At 41.4% G+C, this 26500-nt stretch overlaps 1 protein-coding gene across 4 annotated transcripts in view; it reads right to left on the bottom strand.

The window, feature by feature from the left end:
• Window positions 1-26500, bottom strand: part of FGF14 (fibroblast growth factor 14) — a 417426-nt gene that overhangs the window by 243734 nt on the left and 147192 nt on the right. The window contains exon 1 of one of the 4 annotated variants that reach the window (XM_069802377.1): window positions 6809-7228. The exons of the other annotated variants lie outside the window; for them this stretch is intronic. Coding sequence (XP_069658478.1) covers window positions 6809-6884 — 76 coding nt within the window. The 5' untranslated portion in view covers window positions 6885-7228. Of the gene's footprint in view, window positions 1-6808; window positions 7229-26500 lie in introns of those variants that run through there. 4 annotated transcript variants of the gene reach the window in all.

Below are 26500 nucleotides of genomic sequence, written 5' to 3'. Positions count from 1 at the left end.
TGGCAAAAGCCAATTCCCATTAATTACACCCAAACTGCAGTGCCAGCTCGGGGAGCGCCCAGTGCTCCCCACACTCCCACCCCAACTTGTCCAAACACCCAGCCTGCTTCCCAGGGGGAGGAAGAGAAGGTTGGCTGGAGAAAAGAAGAAGAAAGAAGAGGGTAGGCATCCCCTGCACCCAGGGGTGAAGCTAGGAGGTCCCCCCGGGAGCTCGGAGCTCCCACAGCTCTGATTGACACCACTGTCCAAACATCGGATGCCTCATGACTCCTGGTAAATGCATCCATTTAAACACGTAGTCTCTGTAAAACTCCACATACTGATGAGGGCATAGGTTCGGATGTGACAAGGTTACCGAATTGAGCCCTACGGGCAGCTCAGTGCTATTCTCATTATTGCTATCTGTACTGCAGCAGTGATATCGACAGTGATCAGATCGGATCCCTTGCACCGCACTGCGTGCCGATACACAAGGTGGCAGTTTTCCACCCGGGAAGGTTTTGTGTTCTAAATTTAAATGAGATCCCATTTATAAATAGCAACAGAACAATGTCGTTAAATAGTCTCCTTTGCCAGCGTCATAATGATTCCAAACTGCATCAATGGAAGCAGAGAAAATTAACAGCTTTGCCTTAATCCTTTGTATGTTATGTTGGGGAACTTGTCAATATGACTCCATTCCCAGCACTTCTATTCCTGTAACTTGCTGTAAAGAAAACAGAATAGAATGTCCCTAAAGACAAATTATCTAAAGCAGAAAGGGGGCGAGGATTAAGGTAAAAAGTGCAAAGTTGAAGATACTGCCCATGGCAACTGCTGAGATAGATGGACTGTGCTTCTTAAAAGAAAAAAAATAAAGGCGAGAATCACACAAAGCAAAAGTAAAAATTAACTTTCCTATTTTCTAGTGAAATTCCCCTGGAGTTTAATATTGATTCCTTTTCTTTAACAGTTGTATACAGCATGCTATACAACTTGGTTTCAGTGTGTTGGTCTCCATTACATTACTGAAGCTTACGGAGGCATAGTTAAATGCCATGTAAATAACAAGCCATAGCACATTTTACCAGATGGCTGTTCAAAGGCTCGTGTAGGCAACCAGAAAACCTACAAAGATAGCATTCATAATGGGAATAGTTACTAAGGGCACCTCTAGAAGCAGTACAAATATGAACAGCAATGCAGGAAAACAGCTAAAAAGGGAACAGGTCTGATGTATCACTGCATTACCCTCGTTTCACATGACTCTGATTCCAGCAATTTGCCCAGGAATTGGTCCAATCCAGTTTTGCTGGACAGAGTTAGAGTGGCTTTAGGCAGAGTAACACAGCAACAAATCAGGTTTTCTACCAACTCTTATTACAGATTTCTCCCTGTCTAAAACCAAGAGGATTTTTACGAGATATCTTTGAAAATAACTGCAAAATGATATCTTCATAGTGATCACCACACATTAAGAAAGAGGAGTAAAATGTTTCCCGAGGCCAAGAGAAAGTGGAAAAAGTTACTTTCATTACCAAAGTTGTGACATGTAGTAGAAATTCAGGGAGATAAAGCATTGCCTTGCAAAGCAACTATGTGCATATACTCGGAGAGCCTGGCTGCTCAGATGCAGAGGCGGACACTGCTGCAACCCCCGGGGGAGAGCTGCATTATATTAAAAACAAAAAACCCCAATCCAATCCAGTATGCCACGCAGGTTTGCCGTAAGCTGCTACGGGCTCAGGCTTGCTGGGAAGGCTAAAGCAGAGAGATGGGCTCAGTCTCTTGCCCACCCAGGAGGTTGCTGGCCTCATTGCCAACAGCAACTCAGAAGGCACCTTACAAAGACTATGATTTTGTCTTCTCATTCCCATGTGCTCTTTCTTTTTCTTTCCTTTTTTTTTTTTTTTTAAATTTAATTTACTACAATAGGTATAGGTCTAGATATGAGTGAAGAATATTCAAACCCACTACAAGTAAAAATTCATATTTCTACAGCATGCTGATGAAAACAAGTTTTAACTGGAACGTAGTAAGGGCAAATATCAGAGTTTAAATGGAAAAAATACTATACATGAATCTTTGTAGTGGAATTTCTGACTTGAAATCAAAGCCAAAGGAAAAATTATGTTGAAAGACGCAGAGCTGTGATGACCACACATTCAAAGGAAGCGGACTTCTGACCATGGAGAACAGGAGTGAGACTCAAAAAAGAGGGGTTTAATATAACCTCCCATACAGCTAAGTTTATTAGGGTTAACAAAATGGTAAAAGTGTGATATGAAATGGGAGACCTTAGAGTGTAGAAGGAAGATGGGAGGAGAGAGTCAGGTAAATTAAATAAGGTACACCTTAAGAAACGGGAAATACTGTGGATGGGGGTTCAGAGGAATTAATTCTGAAATCTGTGTGAATGAAGTGGGCTACCTGAAGAGGCTGCTCTTCAGGGAGCTGGTGGGGGTGCCATCCACCTGCCCAACCTATAAAAAAATTCATATCTAAAGGCTCAGTTATAGCCATACACATTCTGGACATTGCTTTTGATGTTCTGGGGTTTTTTTTGATGTTAAACCTCAACCAATGGGAAGGCAAACATTCCTTCCCCAACATCATAAGCTGCTCTTTCTTTTCTTCACTTTCTTGTTTTGGGCTTCCAAGAGCATGTCACATATCATTATCTAGAGAACACGTAGGTGAGATGTGCAGAATGTAGGTAATAGCTAGATACCATTAAATAAAATGAAGTAAAATGAAATAGTTATTGCAGCTGGGGAGGAGTGTGGATGGTATGAGATAATATCAAGGGCTTGGATTGAACATGACCACCATGGCAGAGTGTCTGTCTGTAACCAGGACTTATTCTTACAACTCTAATAAAGTACACTCAAGTAGTTTCTTGAAGTTCTCTTTCATTCTTGCTCCTTTCCCAGTAGTTCTGCAGTAGGAAACTTCCTGCCTGTTAAATTTCCTGGGGTTTTGGGGGGTTTTTTAGAGGGCAAAACAAATAGTAAAGTAGAGCTACCACACTTTAAACTGATTTTATTTATAGCAGTAAGAGTAATTTTTGGCAAATTTTAGTTTAAGTTTTCCTCATTTATTAAAAGCTTTCCTTCCCTATTCTACACTCTTTTTTTTTCTCCTGTGGTCAGGGATGCCTCATCATTTTAAGGTTAGCCACTGGGAGGTTGGGGGTGCCACATAAAAGCCCTGATTGACCAATAACAAAACTTCACAGTCGATGCAAAGAAACATTGAGGCTCTTTGCCAAAGTAAAAGAAGCAGCAAACTAACTAACTAAAAAACCAAACCAAACCAACCAAACACAAAACAGAGGAAGTGTAGGATTTAAGGTTATTAAAAAAAAAGACCCATTAAAAATAAAATTACCTATTAGAGGAGTTCAAATTATAATGCTCCTAATAAGTTAAGCCAATGATGGCAGCATACTCAATGAGTAGAGGCTTACAGTGCATTTATTAGACATACAGCTATATATTTTATAAAGTGATAGCATATATTGTTGGTGTAAGAGCATATTGTAATTGTAAAACTAAAAAAATAATTGATTTGGGTCAGAATCAAATTATAATTTGCTTTCAAGAAAGTGTTTTCTACATTTGTTGGGGTTTAAATTCCATTGTTTGATTAATTTGAATGTCATCAAGCTATAAGAACAAAATCTAGACTGCAAAGAACTTTGTTGTTGTTTTTGTTGTACATCAGCCATCAGTGGTCGTTAAACAGCCTCAAAACCAACATTGTGTTAAACCACAAGTTTCTAAGATACATAATTCCACCTATTCCTATCTAGCAGCAGCTGTGAAGAAACAGTCCTTGCTAATATTTCATCTTCCTCAGTGAAGCACTGAATTTGCTATAGTACAATGAGAAAGGACGTTTGAAGCAAAGACATCAACTATTCTTAAATACACACCTATAAACTCTCTGTTTACTATCATTCTAATATATTCATAATTTATCAAGTACAGCGATATTTGTTTTCAACAAAGATGAATAATAATATTTGCAAACTAAAATTTGACTTGGCATACACGTATTGTCGTAAATGTAAATGTTGTATTCTTTGCACGGAGGGCACAAAGACTTCCAAGGAAAGCACAGACTGTGAAGAATGAACATTTTGTATCTGCCCATCTCTCAGATAATTGGAGCCTTTTCTTTAGTGCTTTTAAGGTACATGTTTTTGTCTTCCAATCCAGTTCGAGAAATGTTACAGGCAATTCAATAACTAGGTCAAAGAAAAGGAAAAATAGAGAACTTAATTAATTTTTCTCATCTGTTCTAAGTGCATGTTGTGCCCTTACACTAAAGCACTTCATCTCCTTGCAAGTCCTTACCTAAGAATGGGACCAGTCAGGGTTAGGGGGGTTTATATCCTTCTTTGGTAGAGTACTGTTTCTCTACAAACCCTAGTGAAAGGATGTTGGGTTTTATACAAATTTAGTACAAGAATAAACAGGTGACATCCTAACTGCATATGTATTTCCTGTTCTTTCAAAATGGCACTTTCCAATAAGGAAAATAAAAGATATTAAAATCATTCTGTACTTGAAATAAGAAAATTGATGGGTCATTGGCTACCAAAACCAGGAAACACATAGCCCTTATTTTCTACAAGGATTTGGTGGTGGTGAGTTTTTTATGGTTCCATGATCTAAATTCTATCTGAAATTCATGCATGTCAGATAGTGACTGTCTGTGTTCTGGTTTTTTTGTATGTGGGGGGAGGTTTTTTACATGTTTTAAAGAAAGGAATAATCTGACCAATTTTAATAGCAAGTTTCTGTTTTCAGGACAAAGTCCCTGCCAGCACCATTTTGAGTTATTTGGTGTTTGCGTAGATGCATAATGAAAGGATATCTTCTGTTCTCTGAATGTTAGCCAAATCAAACAGGAGTAGAAAGTGCAAACTAGCCCAATCTTGACTTCTCAGTGTCAAAACTCATTTGTGTATCAAGTTTAAAATGTATAGGTTGGGGAGAGGATGAAACAAATTTCAGTCATGTTGCTAGATACAGTGTGTGATTATGCACATGGTAAATCCTAAAAATCTTCAAAGCCATCTTCAAAAAGAATCCATGAATGCAAACCATGCATCCCCCCCAAAAACACCTTAGAGGAGGAATGAAGATAAAAATGTAATCTCTTGTATTTCTTGTGATATGTCTCTACCCAGTCACGAGGCTCCTTATAACTTTAACCTTTATAAGGACGGCTCAGTAGAAAGAGGCATTCTGTCCTGAGCAGGGACAGAAGGGAGCACAGGGAATTCACAAGGAATGAGCTGTGTTAGTCTTTTCTACCTCTAGACTTTCCCTTTTCTCTCAAAAGAAAGAGGGAAATTGCAGGTGAACCTGCCAAAAACGCAAGGGAGAGACTGCTGACCATTCCAGTAACAGCTTTCTCCAGCAGCAGTGCTGCATCATTCCTGATCCTAAGAATTTCAAATGCCCAGCCTCACAGATTAGCCAGTACTAAACAGTTAAGGAGTTAACCATATTAATTCCAGTATGTGCTATTGTTTCATACCCATTTTCATTAAAAAAATCTTTTTTATTCTAACAATTTTTAAAAACTCTATAAATCAGAAAGCTCTAGTAAGCTGGGACATGTATTGCAGTTTCTTCCTCCCACAAACGCCAGTAAGACTCCTGGGGATGCTACAAACCAAACCTGCAAGGAGTAATCTCTGTGAGTTATAACCAATATTTCAGTTGCAAGTGGGAAGAAGGTGTGAATAGCCTAAGACTTTCAGGATTGCACGTTTGTCATCAATAGGAAAAAAAGAGAGAGACAAAACCAGTTTAGCTGTCCTAAATATGTGTAAAATACAAAACAAATGTGGCAAATCCAGTTTCTATTCCTTGTTAAAACTGGCAGTTCTGACAAGTGAACAGAAAACACTGCCTTAACAATTTTAGGTCTGTTAGGAACACCTGAAAACCAGCACATTGCAGAGGGTATTTGCTAAGAGTAAGCTAAGATACTTGTGATGGCAAGTAATAAAACCCGACGCTGCTTCCATACATGGGAAACGATGTATGATTCACTAATTCTGTAGGTTTTTGATGAAACTGAATGGGAAACTGAACACAGACAAGATAAAAAACACGGTGAAATTTAATTTCGTGTGGCCAACGCTCACAACCAGGCCCCATGTAGGGCTGGTTGTAGGACTAATAATCAATAAACCGCCCCCCTCCAGACTCACTAAAGTAAACCCAACTTTTTTCTTCTTACTTTGGAGCCTTTTGACTAGTTGTAGTTTCTATTCCAAGCTTTTCTCTGCTAAAGAAAGAATCAGTGTAACTCCTTAATTATTTTAGTGACTTGACAGACTTGTTTATCTCTGAAAGCTTTAAATGAGCAATGCAATTGTGATTCTGATGATACAGCTGAAAGAGACCACAAACCACTTCAGTTCCACTTCATTTTTGCTACAAGTGGACAATATTCAGCACAGAAAATCCCAGTCACTGCTGCTGACCATGACTATTTCTGCTGCAGAACACAGCTGCCGTTGACTCTCAGGATCTTAGCAGATTAGTGGAACTAAATGCTTTGCAACATGAGAAGGCTGCAAAGCTGATGCAAAACTAAGGCCGCCTCACAAAATAACATTTCACTGATACATAATGTAGTTGTGTACGCACGACTATCTGCAAAGTGAATTGTGCAAAAACCTAAACTTGTTCGGACTACAGAAAGAGTTTATTCCTGTGAAACTGCACTATATAAAGAACAACATGAAGGTAAAACAGTACACAGACACCACAATGAGCACCGGACAGAAGAGACCACTTACCGTGCAAGATTCCAGGCGAGGACTGATTGCCCTTTGGTTGTGCCCTCCCTGAGACTTTGTGCATATTGATACACATGTATGCGACCCCCCAAAATGCCTAGCGCAACAGAAATGCTAGCAATTATCCATCTTTTTGAATTTTGTTTAGTAAATGAAGTGAAAAAGCAGTCCTGTTCTCTTTTGTCCACTCTGCACCAGGTGGGTCCTGCAAGCAGCAAAAGGTGTCGTTTTTCTTGTAACAGGTTGGTGGAGAACGCAGGGAACTCGACAACCAAGGCTATAAGAGCAAGAATGTGAGAGCCTAAGTGGAGCAGAAATAGAAGTTGTATCATTGTCACATACGGCAAACAAGAACGCTCAAATACCAGGTTGGTAAAAAGGTCATAACCCATGTATGCCAAAGCAGGATGGCGAAGGAGTTCTCAAATCCACCAGTGAATACAGTCATGGTCTTTGAAGTAGAGAGACTACTATGGCTTCTCTGGTAGAAGAACGGGCAGGACAGTAGGATCCTGACCCTTGGACATCTGAGGCTTTTAAAGGTCTTTTAAGTAAAGTTGTGTGAGTTTTTGAGGGCCTTAGGAAGAGTGGATTGTTTATGGGAAAGGAGGAGTTAACAGGGAGGACGGCCTGGGCTGGAGGAATGTTGGGCAGCTCATGAGAGCACGTGAAGATAAGAGCAGGGCATTAGGGAAGGAAAACAAATGCTGCGGGGATCACGCTGGGGAGCACAAAGCCAGGGAATGTACTTTTGCTGCCGAAGGGCTAAAACCAGCTGCTGCTAGGAGAGGATGGTGAGGGTGGGAGGAGAGACCAAAGAAAGGAGTTTCAGATATAAAGAAATGGGAGGGGAGGGGAAAAAAAAAGAAAACTCTGAGTTGGCTTAGGCTAAGGCAGCTGTTATGGTGGTGTTGGAGAAAACACGGGAGAGGAGACAGGAAGGTGAGGAGTTACAAGAACATAACTGAGAAGCTTAAACAGAAATGACCACGTAAAATGGGTAGAGCAGCTGCAGTACAAACCAGAAGACAGCTAGCAAAGTGGGGTCCTGAGAGCTACCACAGAAGCATTTGGGATCATCCTAGTCCTCCTGGGACTACTCCTTGTGAAAACAAATGACCCCCAGTTGACCAATGCTGATCAAAATCACCTGGCTTAAATGGGTGGCAACATGTGCAAATGGGACATGGGCAACCCACAGGCACACCAGCCGTGGGCAATTAACTGTGGTTACAGCCAGTGTTGAGATGTGTTAAGGCAGCTGGAATTGGTGTCTGTAGAGCTTCATCTGGAAGAACAAAACCCAAATGGGTCCAGAGTCACATATTGTTAAAGCAGTTACTGCCTGTAGTTGTTAAACTGGTGCTGGAGGGACGTGGAGTCTAGTTATGGTGAGCTAATATTCAAAACTATAGCACTGGAGGGTTTGTTCACCCGTTGTGCAAGATTACGAGTCCTCTGAACCCTGCTAATGTAAACCAGGTGGATTTGGAAGGGCAGGCTGGTAGGGCTGGGAAGACTCTCCTGGAAGGAAGATAGACTAAGGAACCTGATGAAAAAGAAGGCAAAGAAACACAATAGTCAAAGAAATACAAGCAGTTATAATGCTTGCTAATACAGACCCTGAGGGCAAACAAGCCAGGCCTCTGGAAAGTAAGGACAAGATGGACCTCTGCAGTTCTGGTTATGGGGCTAGCCTGCAGGATGGCACAGACAGGTTTTTTTATTTTATTTTTTCGGGAATGCTGGGTGAGTCATGAACATGGCATTTGAAATAGAACAATAATAGGATTTGGAAGGAAAAATGGAACACCTGGGAGAAGATACAGCCAAATGGAGTAAGAAACTGCTTACCACCTTCATGCATAGGTTGGCAGAACTGTATGCTAGAGATGGAAGAGAAGATCCCAAGAGGCAAGCGTTGAAACCAGTGCAGGGGACCTCTAGCAACACGAAAGCAACGCTTCCAGCTCCGCTAGCTGAGGAGCAGTCAGACTTTAAGATTGGGCAGGTCCACTCGCTCGACCCTTTGGGACACAATAGATTAAAGTGCTATCAGCCAGGGGAGACTTACAGTACCAACCCTACTGGGGCAGCTGTAGCTGGAATGAATGGCCCCAGCTTGTTAACAGAGTTTGGTGCTGGTATTGACGTCTGGAAACACGCTGGGCAACGCAGCATACCAGCAAGTCTGAAGGGAGGGCTGGTGGTATTGCATTCACCAAGACAAGAGAAAAATAGCATTTTAGGCAATGGTCTCTCGTTAGGCAATGGTCTCATTCTGGATCTAGCTAACAATTGTTTGGGGGGTTGGGTAATACAGAAACAGAGAGCCCCGTAGTAATCTTAGTTGCACCATGGTGAATGGCAGTGAAGCTCCAGAAACACTTGAAACACCGCAGGGGTGAACGGCAAGAGAAGTTTGTACACATGTGCTCCAGATAAGTGAGCATGTGGAAGGATTAATACACTTGTATTAAGATCCAAAACCACAGAAACCATATGAATGTCCAAGCGAGGCTGAGGAAAGATTGTAACCCACTATTATTAGCCCAGTTGATTATGGAGTACTGGTTCAATGACTTGGTTTATATAATTTCCCAGCGTACCAAAGAGAGATGGAAGGATGCGGAGTCCGGTTTTCAGGGCAATAAACACTGTCACTCCACAAACAGCACCTAGTGCTGTTAAACTGCCAAAATGCATGGCCACAGAAGTACAAGGACCAAAGCAGTTTTCAGTCATGAACCTAGAATTTTTGTTGTTGGTGGTTTGTTGTTGAGTCTGGGTTTTTGCCTTTCCCCTAGAAAGGAGTGCTGGTATAAGTTTGTTTCTATATTTCAAGGGAAACAATATTACTTCATGTGGATTCCTCAAGAGTTTCACAATGGTCCTGCAATCCGCCAAGCACACATCACCTGAATGTGTGGTAAGTTAATCCATAAGTGAAGGAAAAACAAAATGCCATCGATGTAGTAAATTTCTGTTGGTTTTGTTCAAAAACTTCACATTTTTGATAACTAATAAAGTTCATCTATAATTCATACACATAAAATTATGTGTTAGGCTAGTAAGGAACGAGAGATACAGCATTCAGCACTGTCCATAACTCCCGTGACTGCTAAAGGAGTTTAGTGTATGATTTAAATGAGGAATAAAAACCTTAACAACATTTATAATCTACCGACAGCTGAAATATCACTCAAAATTACTCTTCTGGGTTAAAGAGCAAGAACAGACTAAGCTTTTATATAGCTAATTGTTTAAAACTCCTTTTTCCAAAGTACATACATCCTGAAAAAAAATCCATTTTCTGGATCTTTTTTCAGTACAACAGACATCAGCCTTAGATCAATTTTTATCACTAGGCATTGATACCAGCAGATGTATTGTGCAGCAGTCGGTTATTAAAAATAACAATTTGGCTTTCTGTAAAGCAATTGGCGCTGCAGTTATCTGAATGGCTGCTTGACAGGAACCGCTTGCAACTTACCCTGGTTTCTGCTTCCCCAGAACCAACTCCTGTGGAGTTACAACCCCAACTTCACCTCAGTGGTAAAATTAGACAGGAGTATTTTGAACATCGTGATGTTAGTGTAACTGTACAGCTTAAAAATCAGTGATAGTACTTGTATTTTAGCATTTGACATTACTAAGCATTTTAAAAATAGCACAGGACAAAAGCCTGCTTAAACGAAACAGGCTAGTGGTAATATTGGAGCAAAGGTCGAACTTAAATTGCTGTTTTACTTCTGTATTTTCATTAAAGTTGACAATCTTTCTCCAAGGCTCTGTAAATTGCTGGGTCACAGAAGGGGCAAGGGCAGCAGTCAAAAGCTGAGCCTGCCCGCGTAAAGACGACCCTGAGTTGAACAAACCGTAACCCACAAGCTACAAACGGCAGTTTCTCTTTCTGGTTGATCCCGGCCCAGCATCTACAGGTTTTTTTCTGATGTCTTTGACACTTGCTTCTTTCGGGGAGTGACAGCAGTGCCAGGGATACCTGCCTGCAGCGAGACGGCATTACGGCATCCCTCCGCCCGCGCCGGGGAAGACATTTACCAAGTGTGGGTCGGGGACAGGTCCGCGTGGGCTGTGGGCAGCTCTCTGAAGCCACCCATGGCACCCCGGACTTGCCTCGCTGCCCTGTGCCCGGGGGAGCCAGTGAAATGGGAGGCTGACAGCTAAAAAGCTGCTGCTTCACTTCTTCCCAAATCCACATGCATATTTAGGTTAAGTTTTAACGAGCGATGTTTCCCTTTCTGCCATTTTTCCGTCTCTGCTAAGAAGGGAATGAAGCTGGGCACGGCTGGGGGAGAGGGAAGCCAGTCTCATCCAAAATGACGGCCTCTCTGAAAGGCTGGAAAAGTCTCAGCAGCAGCTTACGGTCATAAATCAAAACAACAGCTCGATGCAAAGCGAGGGTTCTTTGCTATTCATCCAACACCTTACAGTGCCACGCTTCGTGAAAGCAGAAAATAGTTTTCAGCTACAAAATAATTTTCCTTCTATAGTTTTCCACAACAGAGACAAGGGAAAATTCATAAGCTGCATCCATCGTTCTCCACATTACACAAAGAAAAAAAATTTTGCAATACAAAGACCACTGTTGGCTTCAACAGTTGATCTAGGATCAGGTACAGAATGTTTGGTTTGTGTTTTTTCACCCCTTTTAAATGGGAGTCCTGATGTAATTTCAATAGCAGTGGCATAACCGCTACAGTTTAATGCTGTCTTGGTAACGAAGGAAAGAGATGCCAGCACAAGCTGCATCACCAATTCTAGGGACACCTTGTTTCTTCCATGGTTTTAAGACTCAAAATCTGCATGCATTGTTTATTCTAATCTGTAAGGCAGCACTTCCAAGAGCAGAGTTTGTACTGGAAAAGAAAGCGGCATCTTTTTTTCCCAAAGACATTAAATTATACTGGAAGATTATAGCAACCAATAGCCTAAATAATTTGTCTGTTCAATACATTTTATTGAAGACTACGGTACCGAAGTTTTCAAGTTGTTCTGTCCCATACAAAATACCACTTTAACATACCGAAGGAGAACGTATGCTTTAAGTGCACTGAATGTCTACTAAGATTTATGTCAAGAGCATGTCCATTGAAATCTTAATTATTTAAAATATATTTGATTTTCATTATTTTTCTCTCTTAACTATTGTGAATTTTATTCTTTATATTTAATTTAATTCTTTAGTGCTTTGTACGTGTTCCTGATTAATTCGTACAGGCTTTCTTGTGGTGGTCATAGGCTTAAGTGGGTGCAGGCTCCAACACAGGACCAGTATCTACATGATTCCAGCTCCGGTACTACTCAGCAGGCACCATCTTAACTGTTGTAGATCCCATTCTCACATGGACTGCAAACTAGCAATGTAATGGCAGCTTGGCTCCGAATATCTTCATTCACAAAGCGGAAAGCATTTGATGAACTCAAGATACTTCCACCTCCCCTGCGATCTTGAGCCTTTACACTGTCTGTGTACACAGTGCAGGCTTTTATGCCAGACAGTGATAAAGATTTTCAGTTGGGTCCTGTTTTAATAGAGCTGCAAGTCCTACATCAGCAGCAGAAGTATAAAGTCCAGTGGAACGTTATGGCAAAATTCATTATTTAACCTTAGGATTTCATATACCGCACCACTTGAGCTTCACCCTTGCAGTCTATAAGGTAATAATAGTAATTTCAGTGAAATTGCAGCCTTGCAAAGCTCTGCTACATACACAGCTTTCTTCACTGTACTACAAGATTTACAAGGCAATATGTAGGAGCTGGAACATTTTAAAACCCGATGCAGATATTTGAAGTAACAAAGCACTTTACAACAGTTAATGGTAGCAGATGGATGACAAAAATGAGTCACGATAATACTATTTTTCTGTAGAGGTGTGAGCAAAACAGCTGTTAAGTCTCCTTTTTCTTGATATTGAAACAGTTGGGGTTTTTTTCCCCAGTATCTTCTTTAACCTAAGTCAGATCTCTTTCCATTACAAATTCCCTTAGCTCCTGTCACTCTCTGCGGGGGGGGCATACGCTGCTCCCTTGCTCCCAGCCTGCTCTCCACGAAGCAGGTTGGGTACTTATGGGCTCGCAGGTCCCCCACACGCACAGGCTGCCCAGCACAGGAGCCAGCAGCCCGTGGTGGTGGCCCAAACCTCGTGGCACACTTTTGTGTCCTTTCCTGTTCTCACAGCTTGACTATTTAATAGGGAAAAGAAAAGAAAAGCATCATCCTGACCTGCCCAGGAGCCAATGCCCAACTGCCCAGTGGTGTCACAAGCCGACTCACCAGCATCTCTCTCACCTTCTCTTGCAGATGCTTTATCCGATCAAAGAAGGTCTGCTTGCGTTATTCTGTAATATACTCTGCATGTTAATACCCACAAGCCACATTTAGATCGGCAACAAAAGGAAACGATTTAAGAATGAAGAAATGGCTGACCCAAATTGTCACACCCTCCTCGAGGACAGTGGGTTTTGTTCCCTTAAGGAGCATTGTTTTGCCTTGGGAAGCAAAGCCCCTGAAATATGTATTTTGTATTCCGCACATCTGACGTGAAGTAACAGTAACTTGATATGAAGGACATCTTGAAATATTCTGCCTTTGTGAATATGAATGTAGGAATCTGCAGAAACTGTGAATGAACATTTACAACAAACTGTGAGCCTCCTACTGATGCACTCAAATACAAAACAGGAGGCAAGAGAGAGAAGGAAAAGAGATGAATTTGTTTTCCTAGCAAACAGCTGTCTTCTTTAACAGAAGAAACTAAAAAGAAAACAGTGTGTGAAGAGGCCAAAAGCTGCATTAATTACAGTATTTTTAGATGCTACAAGCACAACTTTGATAAACACTCTAAACTGTGAAAAAACTGTACTGTCAATGCAATTAAGTCTTTTTTCTTGAATGCAGCATCATCAACGCATGTGCCTGCTGAGAATACATTGTGGGCTGTGCAGTGCAGTTACCCTTTGATTAATGATTCAAGGCAATCAGTAGGGACCACGCAAACTCCTGGGGGATGCCACAGTAAGCAGCACAATGTCATCATTTAATTTCTTCTCCTGACCTACATTACGAAGCGTGAAGACACAGTCACTATTAAGGGCCAAATTCCAGCTGTGGTTACAGAAAAGCAACTCCCACAGAGTTAAAAATAATAGGAACACAGCTTAGGAGCAAAATTTGGCATGGGGAGATTACTTCTTCGATATTTGGAGGGATGTTCTTTATTTATTTAGATCAACTGGAGGATGTGGGAAGGTGTCAGACTAATTCTTGTGTTAGCTTTAATGGCTGGACTGCTGTGAAATGCCCATGCCAGAAAAAACAACCCCTGTAGCTGGAAAAAAAGCTAGATCTTGTTTCTTAGCTAGTTAGTATTTCTATTTGGCCAGAGCATGGCATTAGAGCTAGTATTTTATCAGGATAGACCTAAAAGTCAGCCTGAAATAATCTCTGCTAGAGGCACCCACAACAGGTGACACCAGCCTGTCAGTTGGATTGCTTCTCTTCACTGACACGAAGTCCTCCATTTCATGCCAATGGGCAGCGATCATATTATCTCATGAAGTATTCAGAGTTGAGCAAGGTAACACAGCATATGTGGGGTTGTAGCCTTCAGCACTTTAGAAAACGCTAAGAAGTTCAAAATGCTGTAGCACCACCTTCAAACAATGTTTGGGTAGCAAATCTGTCCTCTGCTTCCTGAACCGGCTCTCTGTACAGTATTTATTCTTGCCCAAGGTGTCAGTTATTATCTTCAAGTACGTCATTGTTTCAACCAAGGTTAACTGAAAGGCCAACATTAGCAACGCTGCCAACAGCACTGTTTCTCTGACATGCTGAAATTTTCTACAGTGAGAGTGAAGCTCATCTGCACTAGAGACATCATTTTCTCCAGGGCTAAGTGTTTGGAATGTATTTCCTGAATAACCAAAGGGCATCTATGTGCAAAAGTTATTTGCAGCTTTGACTTAATTTATAAACTCAAAGCATCTCCACTATTCTCGTTTTTCCCATAGGGAGTAGATGCAAGAATAGATATGATGGATGCTAGTCACATTACTTTCTACACTTCAGAAAGCTGCTCAGACACTACAGTATGAAAATCTACATGATATGAAATGGAACAAAAGAATGTAAATGCTTAGATATATGAGACTGCAGATAAGGAATAATTCTGGCTGTAGTGGGAGTTGCCAGTTTAAGCAGCTGAACTGGGTTGTTAAACAAGAACGCACATATCAGTAGAAGGTTAATATTTTTGCTAAGTACTGTCAAAGTTTCTACTTTTTTTTTTTTTAAAAAAAGGTAATCATTAAAATCCTTATGATGTTGCTTATGAAACATAGTCCGCAGGGTCATATACACTGAAAACTGACTTTAAATCTGCGAATTGTCACCCATTAAATACTTCCTCTGAGTATGGTCATAAAAAAGATCCAGAACAAAACAGCACACTCTGTGCTTAGGAAACCCACAAGGAGCTGCTTCTAGCCTAGCATAAAAGAATTCAGGCAGTAATACTGCAACTCCATCAAATGTCTACTAAATTTGAAATTGACCAAAACTTGTAAAGACATTCGTTATTTGGGGCATTCACTGAGAATCTTTCAATGCATAAGAAAGTTGATTTTAAATTTGGTAAGTTGCAGCAGCTGCTGAAACCATCTTCTATGTATTTATAGGCACTTCACCAGCTGTCATGGGATGCCATAGCATTCCTCACCTTCAGACCAGAGCTGGTTTAGTGCCTACACCTTTACAAATGGAATGGCACACAAAGCTTGCTGTCTCATAGAAATAGCCTCAGATTAATCACTTTAATTATTAAGCTTTATATATTATGCAAAATCAGTTGTTTCTATTGCTGAATCAATATAACTGTTATGTACCTCTTAAATTAATAATGTATCTCTTCTGAGCTACTTAAGGGGGATTAGGTTCTTTTCCATGCATCAGGCCTAAGAATGCATCTCTCATCCTTTTTTTCCCCATCCTTGTGTATCTGTCTCTCTTTATGTAAAGAAGCGATCCATTCTCCCTGAGAAGAATAAAATTTTTAACCCTCAAAATCTGGACTTCAAAATCCTTCAGGTGCCTGGAACTGTGCTTCTCTGCTTAAATAGAACTGGCCCAGGACTGAGAGAGTTGAGGAGTAAAGTTACTTTATTGGCAGACAATCTCTGTTCCAGGGATTTCACTTACCCATTAACTATTTAATATAAAAATAGGTCCTTGGACCAAGCATGAGAACCAATGTATCCTATTTCTGCTGCCTTCCCCTTGTGGCCCCTACCAGCTAAGGAGCTCTGTTCTTAACATTTAAAAGATTTAATTGGACTGATTTCAGCTGAAGGAAGGAGGATAAACCAATCAGTGTACATCACAGACTTCTATTTCCCTGAAGACACACTTTAGGCACTTAAATCCGTCAGGAAGACCTCAAATGTGTATTTTGTAATTGCAAAAATAACTTTGAAGCAGCCAACCTAACTTTAAGAATAAACTGGCTAGTCTTATTCCAAAGAAGGTAGGAGTAATTGTTCTTTAGAAAAGCCTCTCTCGCTCCTCTGACTGAGGGGAAAATCTGGGTGAATCCCTGGAGCAAGAATCCCTTTCCCTGAACTCTGTTGCTGCTCCCTTCCTCCCTTGTGTTCTCATGTCTACACTCATCCTCTCAACAGTCACTAGACCAGAGAAGCCCAATTTGATAAGAATCAAAACTGACAAGCTACCTACCTGATCAAGCGCCTCCATGTCCTTAGGGACCAAAATTCAAGGCCTAAATAGGAAGAACATAAGACATTACTGACCACCCAGATAGGATGGCAGCATTGACGGCTATGCCATGAGAGATCAGAGGCAAGAAAGGGCAGGAAAGACGAGAATAGTAGGAGCCTTCAATTACCTTTATGAAGATTCACACTGGTACATAACACAGAGATCACATTTTTACGAGGCCATCGATAAGTACATCTTGAAGCAGCTGTGAAGGCAGTCCACAAAGTGGGAGACCTTCCTCAACCTTGTCCTGACTACCACAAGTCGCTTGGCTCAAAAGTGCATCTGTGAATCTCGATAAACTCTGTATCCCTACAGGAGCAACAAAAGCCCAAAAGATACGCCACAATTTTGCTCTGTTTCAAGAGGCAGAGCCACACGAAGATAAAGAAACTTGTTTAAAATGAGCAGCTAAGAGAATTAAAACCTTACAGACAGTGTGGAGATTATTGAAGGAGCAGCACTGATGAATGCATACTGCAGATTTTTTCAGAAGTATTTTTAGAAAGGGTGGAAAAGTCATGAGGACTGAACAGCAGGTAAGGGAGGCTATTACAAACAAGAAGGCATCCCTCAGAAGGCTGAAGCTCTGTCAAACCTAAGAAAAAGGAAATGATCGTGAACTCCAGCAGAGTAAGTGTAGAAACATAACTAGGAGAGTCCGAAAGAGAGTTTGAGGAGCAATTGGCAAAAGGAATTACAACTGAATTCAAAAATCTTTCTTCAGACACATCAGTAGCAAGAATCTTGGCAAAGTCTGTAAGGCCAACTGATGATCAAAGTACACAAGAGAAACCTGAGAGAGGACAAGATTCCAAAGAATAAAATAAATTCTTTGTGTTTGTGTTCACCGTAAAAGAAACTGGGCAGATTTCCATGCTGAACTCCTTATTTTTGGGCAACTCAGTAAAGGAGACCTCTGAGTTTTATATCTTATTTTACAGTTACTTAAAAGTGACTGATAATAACCAGCAAAAACCCTCTGGCATTCAGTAAGAAGTTCTAAGAGAAATCAGGGATTAAATCAGTAATTACCAGCAGTGGTGAGTAAGCTCTCCCTACAAACTGTCAAAATAGTTGAAGATAGTAAACGCAAGTTGAGTTTTTCAAAACTGGTTAGATGACAAGTAGATTTGCATGTCCAAAGAAGAGCAAAGAAGCTGGTGAAGGCTCTAGAGAATAAGTCCTATGAGGAGCGGCTGAGGGAGCTGGGGCTGTTTAGTCTGGAGAAGAGGCTGAGGGGAGACCTGATCGCTCTCTACAACTGCCTGAAAGGAGGTTGTAGCCAGGTGGGGGTCGGTCTCTTCTCCCATGTAACAGCAATAAGATGAGAGGAAATGGCTTCATGTTGCACCAGGGGAGGTTTAGATTGGATATTAGGAGAAATTTCTTCACTGAAAGTGTTATCAAGCATTGGAACAGGCTGCTCAGGGAAGTGGTTGAGTCACCATCCCTGGAGGTATTTAGAAGACATGGCACTTGGGGACATGGTTTAGTGGTGGACTTGGCAGTGCTAGATTAACGATTGGACTTGATGCTCTTAAAGGTCTTTTCCAACCTACATGATTCAATGATTCTATGATTCTAGATAAGGAAAATTCATAAAGTTTGATGCAAAAACCCTTATATTTTAAGAAACACAGATATTGTTTTATCTTCATCCGTAAGATGACGACTAATCTATTTGCCAAAATGTGAAACAATAGTTTAGGCTGTGGTGTAAGAATTTCAGCCTTCCACTTGCCCCACAGCACGCTCCTTTAGACACTAATTTTGGATTACTAACTCAATGGGAGATTGAATATAAAAGTTTTTTTAAAAAGACGCTTTTTGTTTTTGGATGAACTATTTTACCAAGCCAAAATATGTTATCACTCAAAACCACAAAATAAGAATACTGTAATAGCCTGCCTGAAAACAGGTCACTCAGAGTCTTTGAGGGAATTTTAACGTCTTTCCTTTCACGTATTGAAGTGCCTGCCTCTAAACTGCTTGCTCCTTTCATTGATGCAGATTTACCTAAATGACCTGGTCTTTGAAGAAAATTGACTAGAAATGACCTAGCAAAGGGATAACTTTATTTTGTGTTGCACTTTGTTCTTGTTCTTAATACGTTGAAAGATCCTATTTCTCAATGTTTATACACTCTTTTCAGAGCAGTGCTATCAAAGTAATTACGTTGCTCACCATTTGTACCCAGATGTCTGCTTGTATGGACAAAGGTGATGTCAGAGCTGATGCATTTTCTGGGAGAAACATTTGTCCCCTTTCTTCCTCCTGACTTTTTTCCTATCTCTCAGAAATCTGAGTAGGATCCATCTTGTCTAACTCTAGCTATCTATAAATTACATTCTTATATTTCCTCATAAAAATTTTAGTACTGGTCAAGCCCAAGGGCTCATCTGATCTCGTATTCTGTTTCCATCAATGGCTATAGCAGTCTGCTTGAGGAGAGTGAAAACAGGGACAACCATATAGAATCACAGAATGGTTTGGGTTGGGACATTTAAAGATCATTTAGTCCAGCCTCCCTGCTATGGACAGGGACATCTTTCACTAGATCAGGTCGCTCAAAGCCTCATCCACACTTATGATACTTCCCCTGTGTAGTTTCCTAGCTTCCAGCTGTTTTCTGCTCAGCTGATTTCCAGAGTCTGATGTGGTTTCGATGTTTACTAACCCCCAACAGATACTTCTTCCAAGTACTTGTCCATTCCTTCCTTGAGCCCATGTAAATCCTATCATTCACAGCATTGCCTATCACAGCAAGCTCCTTGGCTCTGAGTCCTACTGCATGAAGAACTGTCTCTTTTATCTGTTTTCTAATAGGCTTCGTTTAGATTCATTTGATGCCTCTAGTTCTTGTATTAGAAAAGGCAGCAAGCACTGTCTCCTTTTGCCATGGCATTCATGATTTTAGAGTTATTATATCCCTGTCTCCTCCATGCTCCCCATCTCCCTGTCTGTTCCTCATGGTGTGGTGGGTTGACCTTGGCTGGCTACCAGGTGCCCACCAAGCTGCTCTATCATTCCCCCTCCATTCACAGGACAGGGAGAGAAAATAATAATAAAAAAAAAAACAAACAAAAAAACAACTTGTGGGTTGAGATAAGGACAGGGAGAGATCACTTACAAATTACCATCATGGGCAAAACAGACTCAACTTGGGGAAATTAATTTAATTTATTGCCAATCAAACAGAGTGCGATAATGAGAAATAAGAACAACTCTAAAGACACTTTCATCCTACCCCTCCCTTCTTCCCAGGCTCAACTTCACTCCAGACTTCTCTACCTCCTCCCCGCAAGCAGCACAGGGGGTGAGGAGTGGAGGTTGTGGTAAGTTCATTACGCATTGTCTCTGCTGCTCCTTCCTCATCACACTCTTCCCCTGCTCCAGCGTGGGGTCCCTCCCATGGGAGACAGTCCTCCACAAACTTCTCCAACGTGGGTCCTTCCCACGGGCTGCGGTTCTTCACAAACTGCTCCAGCATGGGTCCCTTCCATGGGCTGCAGTCCCTCAGGCACAGACTGCTCCAGCGTGGGTCCCCCACGGGGTCACAAGTCCTGCCAGAAAACCTGCTCCAGCGTGGGCTCCTCTCTCCACGGGGCCACAGGTCCTGCCAGGAGCCTGCTGCAGCGTGGGCTTCCCATGGGGTCACAGCCTCCTTTGGGCACCCACCTGCTCTGGCGTGGGGTCCCCCCCAGGCTGCAGGTGGAGATCTGCTCCCCCGTGGACCTCCCTGGGCTGCAGGGGGACAGCCTGCCTCACCGTGGTCTTCCCCACCATGGGCTGCAGGGGAATCTCTACTCTGACGCCTGGAGGACCTCCTCTCCTCCTTCTGCACTGACCTGGGGGTCTGCAGGGCTGTTTCTCTTACATGTTCTCACTCCTCTCTCCCAGCTGCTGTTGCAGAACAGTTTTTACCCTTTCTTAAATACATTATCACTGATGGACTACCACTGTCGCTGATGGGCTCGGCCTTGGCCAGCAGTGGGTCCGTCTTGGAGCCGGCTGGCATTGGCTCTGTCCAAAATGGGGGAAGCTTCTGGCATCTTCTCACAGAAAACACCCCTGCAGCCCACCCCACTACCAAAACCTTGCCACCTAAACCAGTCTACCAAGTCACAGCTTGTATGGCAGCTGTTACCTGCCTTTGACTGCCCTCACTGCTTTTTCCTGAATCTTTTCCATTTCTGCGACATCCTTTTTGAGAAGAGGGAATAAGAACAGTACAGTGTTCAAGATATGGGTGAACCACAGACTTACACACATTTGGCTTGTTCTTTGTTTAGTTTTCTATTCTATTCCTATGAATTCCTAATACTTGACATTTTCTGATTATTACTGAGTTGGTAGTTCTGTGAAAATAACTGTCATCATCAAGAATGTCTCTGTGAAACCAGAGGTTCTCCAAAAACCAGAGTTTTTTTCCAGGCTCCTTTGCCTAAATCTCCCAGCCTCTAACTTACTATATCTGTGGTTTTGTTTAAAAATAAATTTGCTGAACCTGTGGGATGAAAATCAGTAGTAGCAAAAAGTTGAAAACAACAAGAATGTTAGTCACTTGCATGGTTCTTGCTTGTGTAAACACACCCTACAAGTAAAGCATTACTTTTTCCTCACATATTAATTCAACTTCTAATTCACATGGTAAATAAAGGTGCAAAGGGAAAAATTCTCAGGAAAAATGAGAAAACGTTGATTTGCCCATGACCAAGCCGAATACTTGCCTAACACCCTAATTAGGATGCACTTACTGCTGCCTTGAACCTAGAAGAGGCTCTCAGCAAACGAGGTGATGCTTGGTATGCCAACCAACTGGGCCCAGGGATGCTGTAATGAGTCTGAACTTTTACTTTTCCCTAGGGAAATATAAATCCTGCATGCATTCAACTGTTGTGTTTCTGATACACGTGTTTGCATAGAGAAGGTAATGAGATATTTATAAGTGGCGTGATACATTACCCTATAAAATTGATGAGCAATCCATGCATCACTCTCTAAGAGAATCAAGAAATTAATCAGTCACAAAGTATCCTTTCTTGCTTCTGAATTTTAATTTTTAGAGGAGCTTTGAAAACTGTAAACTATTAAGAAGTCAAAAGTTAACATTCTGCAATAACACATGATTTCTGCATCTGATTTGAAAACCACCTAATAGAGAGATTTAAGTGCTTATTTCTTTCATTAAATAACACAGGTGAGTAATGCAGTCAGTGGTGCTGTTGATCTACCAGAAAACAGGCAAAGGGAAAGAAAAAAATCCACAAAAAGGGCATATTCGGGAGGTTTTGGCAGGGAGAAGAGCTATCCAAATATATGAAGATACACAGCTTAGGGCAGGAAGCCTTTCATAGTGAATTATACAGGCTACAGGATTATCTTTCAGAAGTGGCTTTCAATAGCTTATGAAGAACTGTTCAAGGGCTGGAAGAGATGGGTGAGTGGAGAGAGTATACCTCCACTGTTACAATATAATAGCCAGAAAATTGGCACAAGTCTTTGGACCTGAGAGTTAATTTCACTTTTGGACTGCTCCAGAGGCCGTGTAAGTTGTACCTGTTCCTTGCCTGGAGCTGGCTATAATTCAGCCTTAGACAAGATGTACCAGAAATATTTTCAGAACCCTGCAAAGTTCAGAAATACTCACATCAGAGAGTTACTCCACACTGGTGCAATGCCTACTTTAAGCAAACCTACCGTTTATCAGCTAAAAATACCTTCAGATATTTTCAGCAAGAGCCATGATATTGAAGAGATTGTTCTTCAGTCCATTGATTCCACCAGGTTTGGGGTTGGTCTGTAATCCTTAAACAGTAAGAGTAATATCTCAGATGGAAGAATTAATTCTACCCCGAAAGTCTGTGAGTCACTTTGTTGAGAAGGAAAAGGGACAAAGTAAAAGCAAGCCAAACCTCATTCAACTGAAACCACTGAATTAATCTGTTTTGCTCTTTTACACTCCTTAGAAAGTCACTTGCTTCCTGTTCACTTAATACCACCAGCCTTCCCTCACCATTATTTCATTCTTTCTTTTGGACTTCAGCTAAATGACAATTGAAAACCTTAGCAAATATCTCTTAAGATTTTTGGAATGTCTTTTCCAAAGGAAAATCATGGCTCCATGAATTTATTTCAGCTTGAAAAATAAGAATACTTTGACCCTGTCAAGGCAGGAAGAATGTAAAAGATTACTTGGAAGCAAGCATCAGCTCTATAAAAGAGAAACACATGACAAAAACTTGAGCAAGTTACTGTCTCGCCAAAAGGCACAATGTTCATCTGATTAGTGATACACTTACATCCCATTGAAGACCTTTCCCTCCTGACTCCTGAACTGGAGAAGAAAAAAACCCCAGCAGAACACAAGTTCCTCCAAGCTGCAGTGTCCTGGTTTCAGCTGGGATGTAGTTAACTGTCTTCCCAGTAGCTGGTACAGCGCTATGTTTTGAGTTCAGTATGTGAAGAATGTTGATAACACTGATGTTTTCAGTTGTTGCTCAGTAGTGTTTAGACTAGAGTCAAGGATTTTTCAGCTTCTCATGCCCAGCCAGGGCACCTGACCCAAACTGGCCAACAGTGTATTCCATACCATGGGACGTCCCATCTAGTTTAGGAACTGGGAAGTGGGGGGCAGGGATTTCGCGGTTCAGGGACTTGCTGGGTGTCGGTCGGCGGGTGGTGAGCGATTGCCCTGCGCATCATTTGTACATTTCAATCCTTTTATTACTACTGTTGGCATTTTATTAGTGTTATCATTATTAGTTTCTTCTTTTCTGTTCTATTAAACTGTTCTTATCTCAACCCAGGAGTTTTACTTCTTTTCCCGATTTTCTCCCCCATCCCACTGGATGGGGGGGGAGTGAGTGAGCGGCTGCGTGGTGCTTAGTTGCTGGCTGGGTTTAAACCACGACATGCAGAGATGCCCATCAAGGAAAAGAATGAATTTTAGGGTTAAATTCAGAGGCATCTAATCACAAACTGAAAATGAAATTCATACATACAGTACTCATTCAGTTGCAAGAGTACACATGTACTCTGCAGCATTTACATTCTAACAACTAATGTAGAATGTAACTTTTTAATAGCTCTAGAAGACTCAAACAGATATGATAATGACTTCTTAATAATATTTCTTTTTCCATCTTAAGAGAGAGAAGTGCTAATCCATTTGCTTCTTTATTTCTGATTTCATATTAGAAAGGGATAAATTACACAAATAATGTTAAATTTCAAGCAATTCTCAATCACAGATCAAATGACTGGAAAGCAAAGATTAATTTGTGGTGGAAACAAGAGAAAGAAAATGAAGCCTGTGCCTATGGCCTATAGGATAGAAAAAAATAAAACAAGCCAGCTGGGTAACAAGAAGAGCTAACGCTGTCCACAGCAGCAAACCAAGCATCAGACTTTCTTGACTTTTTAGACACCATTTTTTCTTACTTAAAAGTAAATTACAAGAATAATTAATTTGGTAAAGGACAATAATTTTCCAAGAAGTACAAAGATTATATGCCAAAAAAATGAAACAACAGATCTCAGTGCCTTTCTGACCTATCTATTCTAGATTCCTTTTAATTCGCAACAAATATGGCAATGAATGGATTCCTTTCTTTTAATCTAAGTTGTCTTATTTACTTGCATATTTATGTATGCCATTCAGCAACTCTTAGAAGCGTTCCTCTCAGTCCCAACCTGTCCCTCTATCCCTCATCCATTTCTTATTTGAATTTTTCCTGTTAGCTCCCATCTTCTCTAACGTGACAGTTTTCCATGTGATGTTATCAAAAACTTTTTCCAAAATAATACTGCAAGATACTTATTAAAGGGGCTTATCTAGTCATAATTAATTACCTGGGGTTGACTACTAAAGGATGATATTCAAAGTTATCAATACTGTTATTTTTCTCTTAGGAGGCTCGGAGTTTCTCAACCTTACCTTCATCTCCAATTCTTCATTGGCAAGGGGTTAAGATTCCCTCCCGCAACAAGATCAAAAATTCACCCTCATTCTCAGACTTGTCTTTTACTGGACCTCTCCACTGACATTATTGATACATTTGAAGATAGGTACTTTGCAGTACTCTTTTCCAGAGGCAAAGACTGCCTGTGAAATTTGAATGACATTACTGTGGGCAACACAAGAGAAAGAAACAAAAAAATGTCAAAACCAGAACTTTGCTTTCAACCAGCATCGTTTTCTCCTCTTCCCCCTGACCTTTCCAAAATCAAGATAAAGATTACTTTAAATGAGGTGTACAAAATGACAAACACCAGCTAGTTGTCCTAGTAGTTTCCTTTGGGGAAAGCCTCTATTTGAAAGAAGTGACTCACTAGTTTCTGTGCTTTCCAAATGACAAAATGCCTGCACTGCACTTCCCCCAAGCACTGTACTCTACTCGCCTTCTGTAACGTTGAAGAGATATCGGCAACGGTAGCTGGTTTTTGCTTCAGGACTGGATTGCCCTGTGAGACCCCTACTCTCTCTGAAAACAGGAATCAGGATCCACGGGGAAAATACACAAGCACAAGTAGACTTAGTTCTGTAAACCACAGCAGAATTGCATCTTTCTGGGAAGCTCTAAAATAAGCTAACAAAGCGAAGAAATTAAAGCAGAACCAGTTCTGCTCTTTGCGTAACAACTGAGGGCAGCTACGCTCATTCCTGAAACTGGAGATTCGCTCAAGCCATGATGGTTGCAACTGGGCACGCTGTCAGATACTGGGTTCCCTAAGACAACCAGTCCAGAAGGAGGAAGCAACTGATAACATTTAGCTTCTCACAGTCGGAAGTAACACGGTAGAGCCCAAAAGGGACTGCAGGGACCAGGAAAGCTGAGTTTGGTTTCTGGCTCTGCAAATAGTACCACCCCTCACTGATGCCAATGGAACGGAGTCCAGGTTTAGGAGACCTGTGTGAGAATCAGTAAAATGAACAGAAAGAAGAGCAACAGAGCGTATGGGAACAAAATACACTTCTTAGAAATGTAAAAAGTCATCTTAAAAATGAATTTCAAGAAAAATAAATAAATAAAGAGGCAAAATCCTTGTCTCTCCTCTTACACACATACTGGTTTTAAGTGTCCCATACTTTTATAGTTTTTTTTTTGAGTCTACAACAAAAAGTTATTATAGCCATGCAATGCTCAGATACAAAACTTTCAACAACATCAGTAGTTCTGTGGATGTATTTAGAGGAGTATCCAAAGACTGGAATGCAGCTGGCAAAGGAGAAGTCGTGGGAATGTAGCTATTTCACCCTTCGGCTTTCCTTCAAACAACACTACCTTCAGTTAAGAAGTTCTACTGTGGCCCTGCATGATGTTGCCCTCCACGGTTTGCACGTGGCTCGTCAGAAATGTACACCACTGAACACTGCCGTGCGATCCCTGTATCTGCACCGGCGGTCGACTACGCTGATGTTCAACCCAACATACAGCTACTAACCCTAGTGTGAAGACACCCAAGCCCTGATTATAGCCCAGGAGGTTGGGGGCTTCCTCTGCACCAGGAATGATGGCTGCCCACAACTAGACGACCTGTCTAATCAGAGTTTTTGACACTCCCATGGGGTCCTTCCCACACGAACGGCGCGCTTCCCAGGCTATTCCCGGGGTAGGACGGTAACTCCCTGCAGCCTTGCCTAAGCACTCAGGACTTTGCCATGAAAACAGCCACCAAGCAGCCTTCACGCCAGGCTGCTCCTCACGTTCTTCCCCTTTGAACCTTCGTCACAGACTTTGTTTCTCTTTGCTCTGAAGAAACTTCTTTCCAACACTTTCATGCCCTGAATAGAGAATACCCAAATCGGCTTCTTAATGTGTTTTTAGCAATGCTTGCACTGAGGCTCTACTTCGAATGTGAGAACAGGATGCCTTAACAAAACAGCT

Source organism: Haliaeetus albicilla, chromosome 15 (assembly GCF_947461875.1).
Source record: "Haliaeetus albicilla chromosome 15, bHalAlb1.1, whole genome shotgun sequence".
NCBI classification, from domain to species: domain Eukaryota; kingdom Metazoa; phylum Chordata; class Aves; order Accipitriformes; family Accipitridae; genus Haliaeetus; species Haliaeetus albicilla.
The sequence above is the reverse complement of the archived record's forward strand: the minus strand, read 5'-3'. Positions and strand labels throughout refer to the sequence as shown.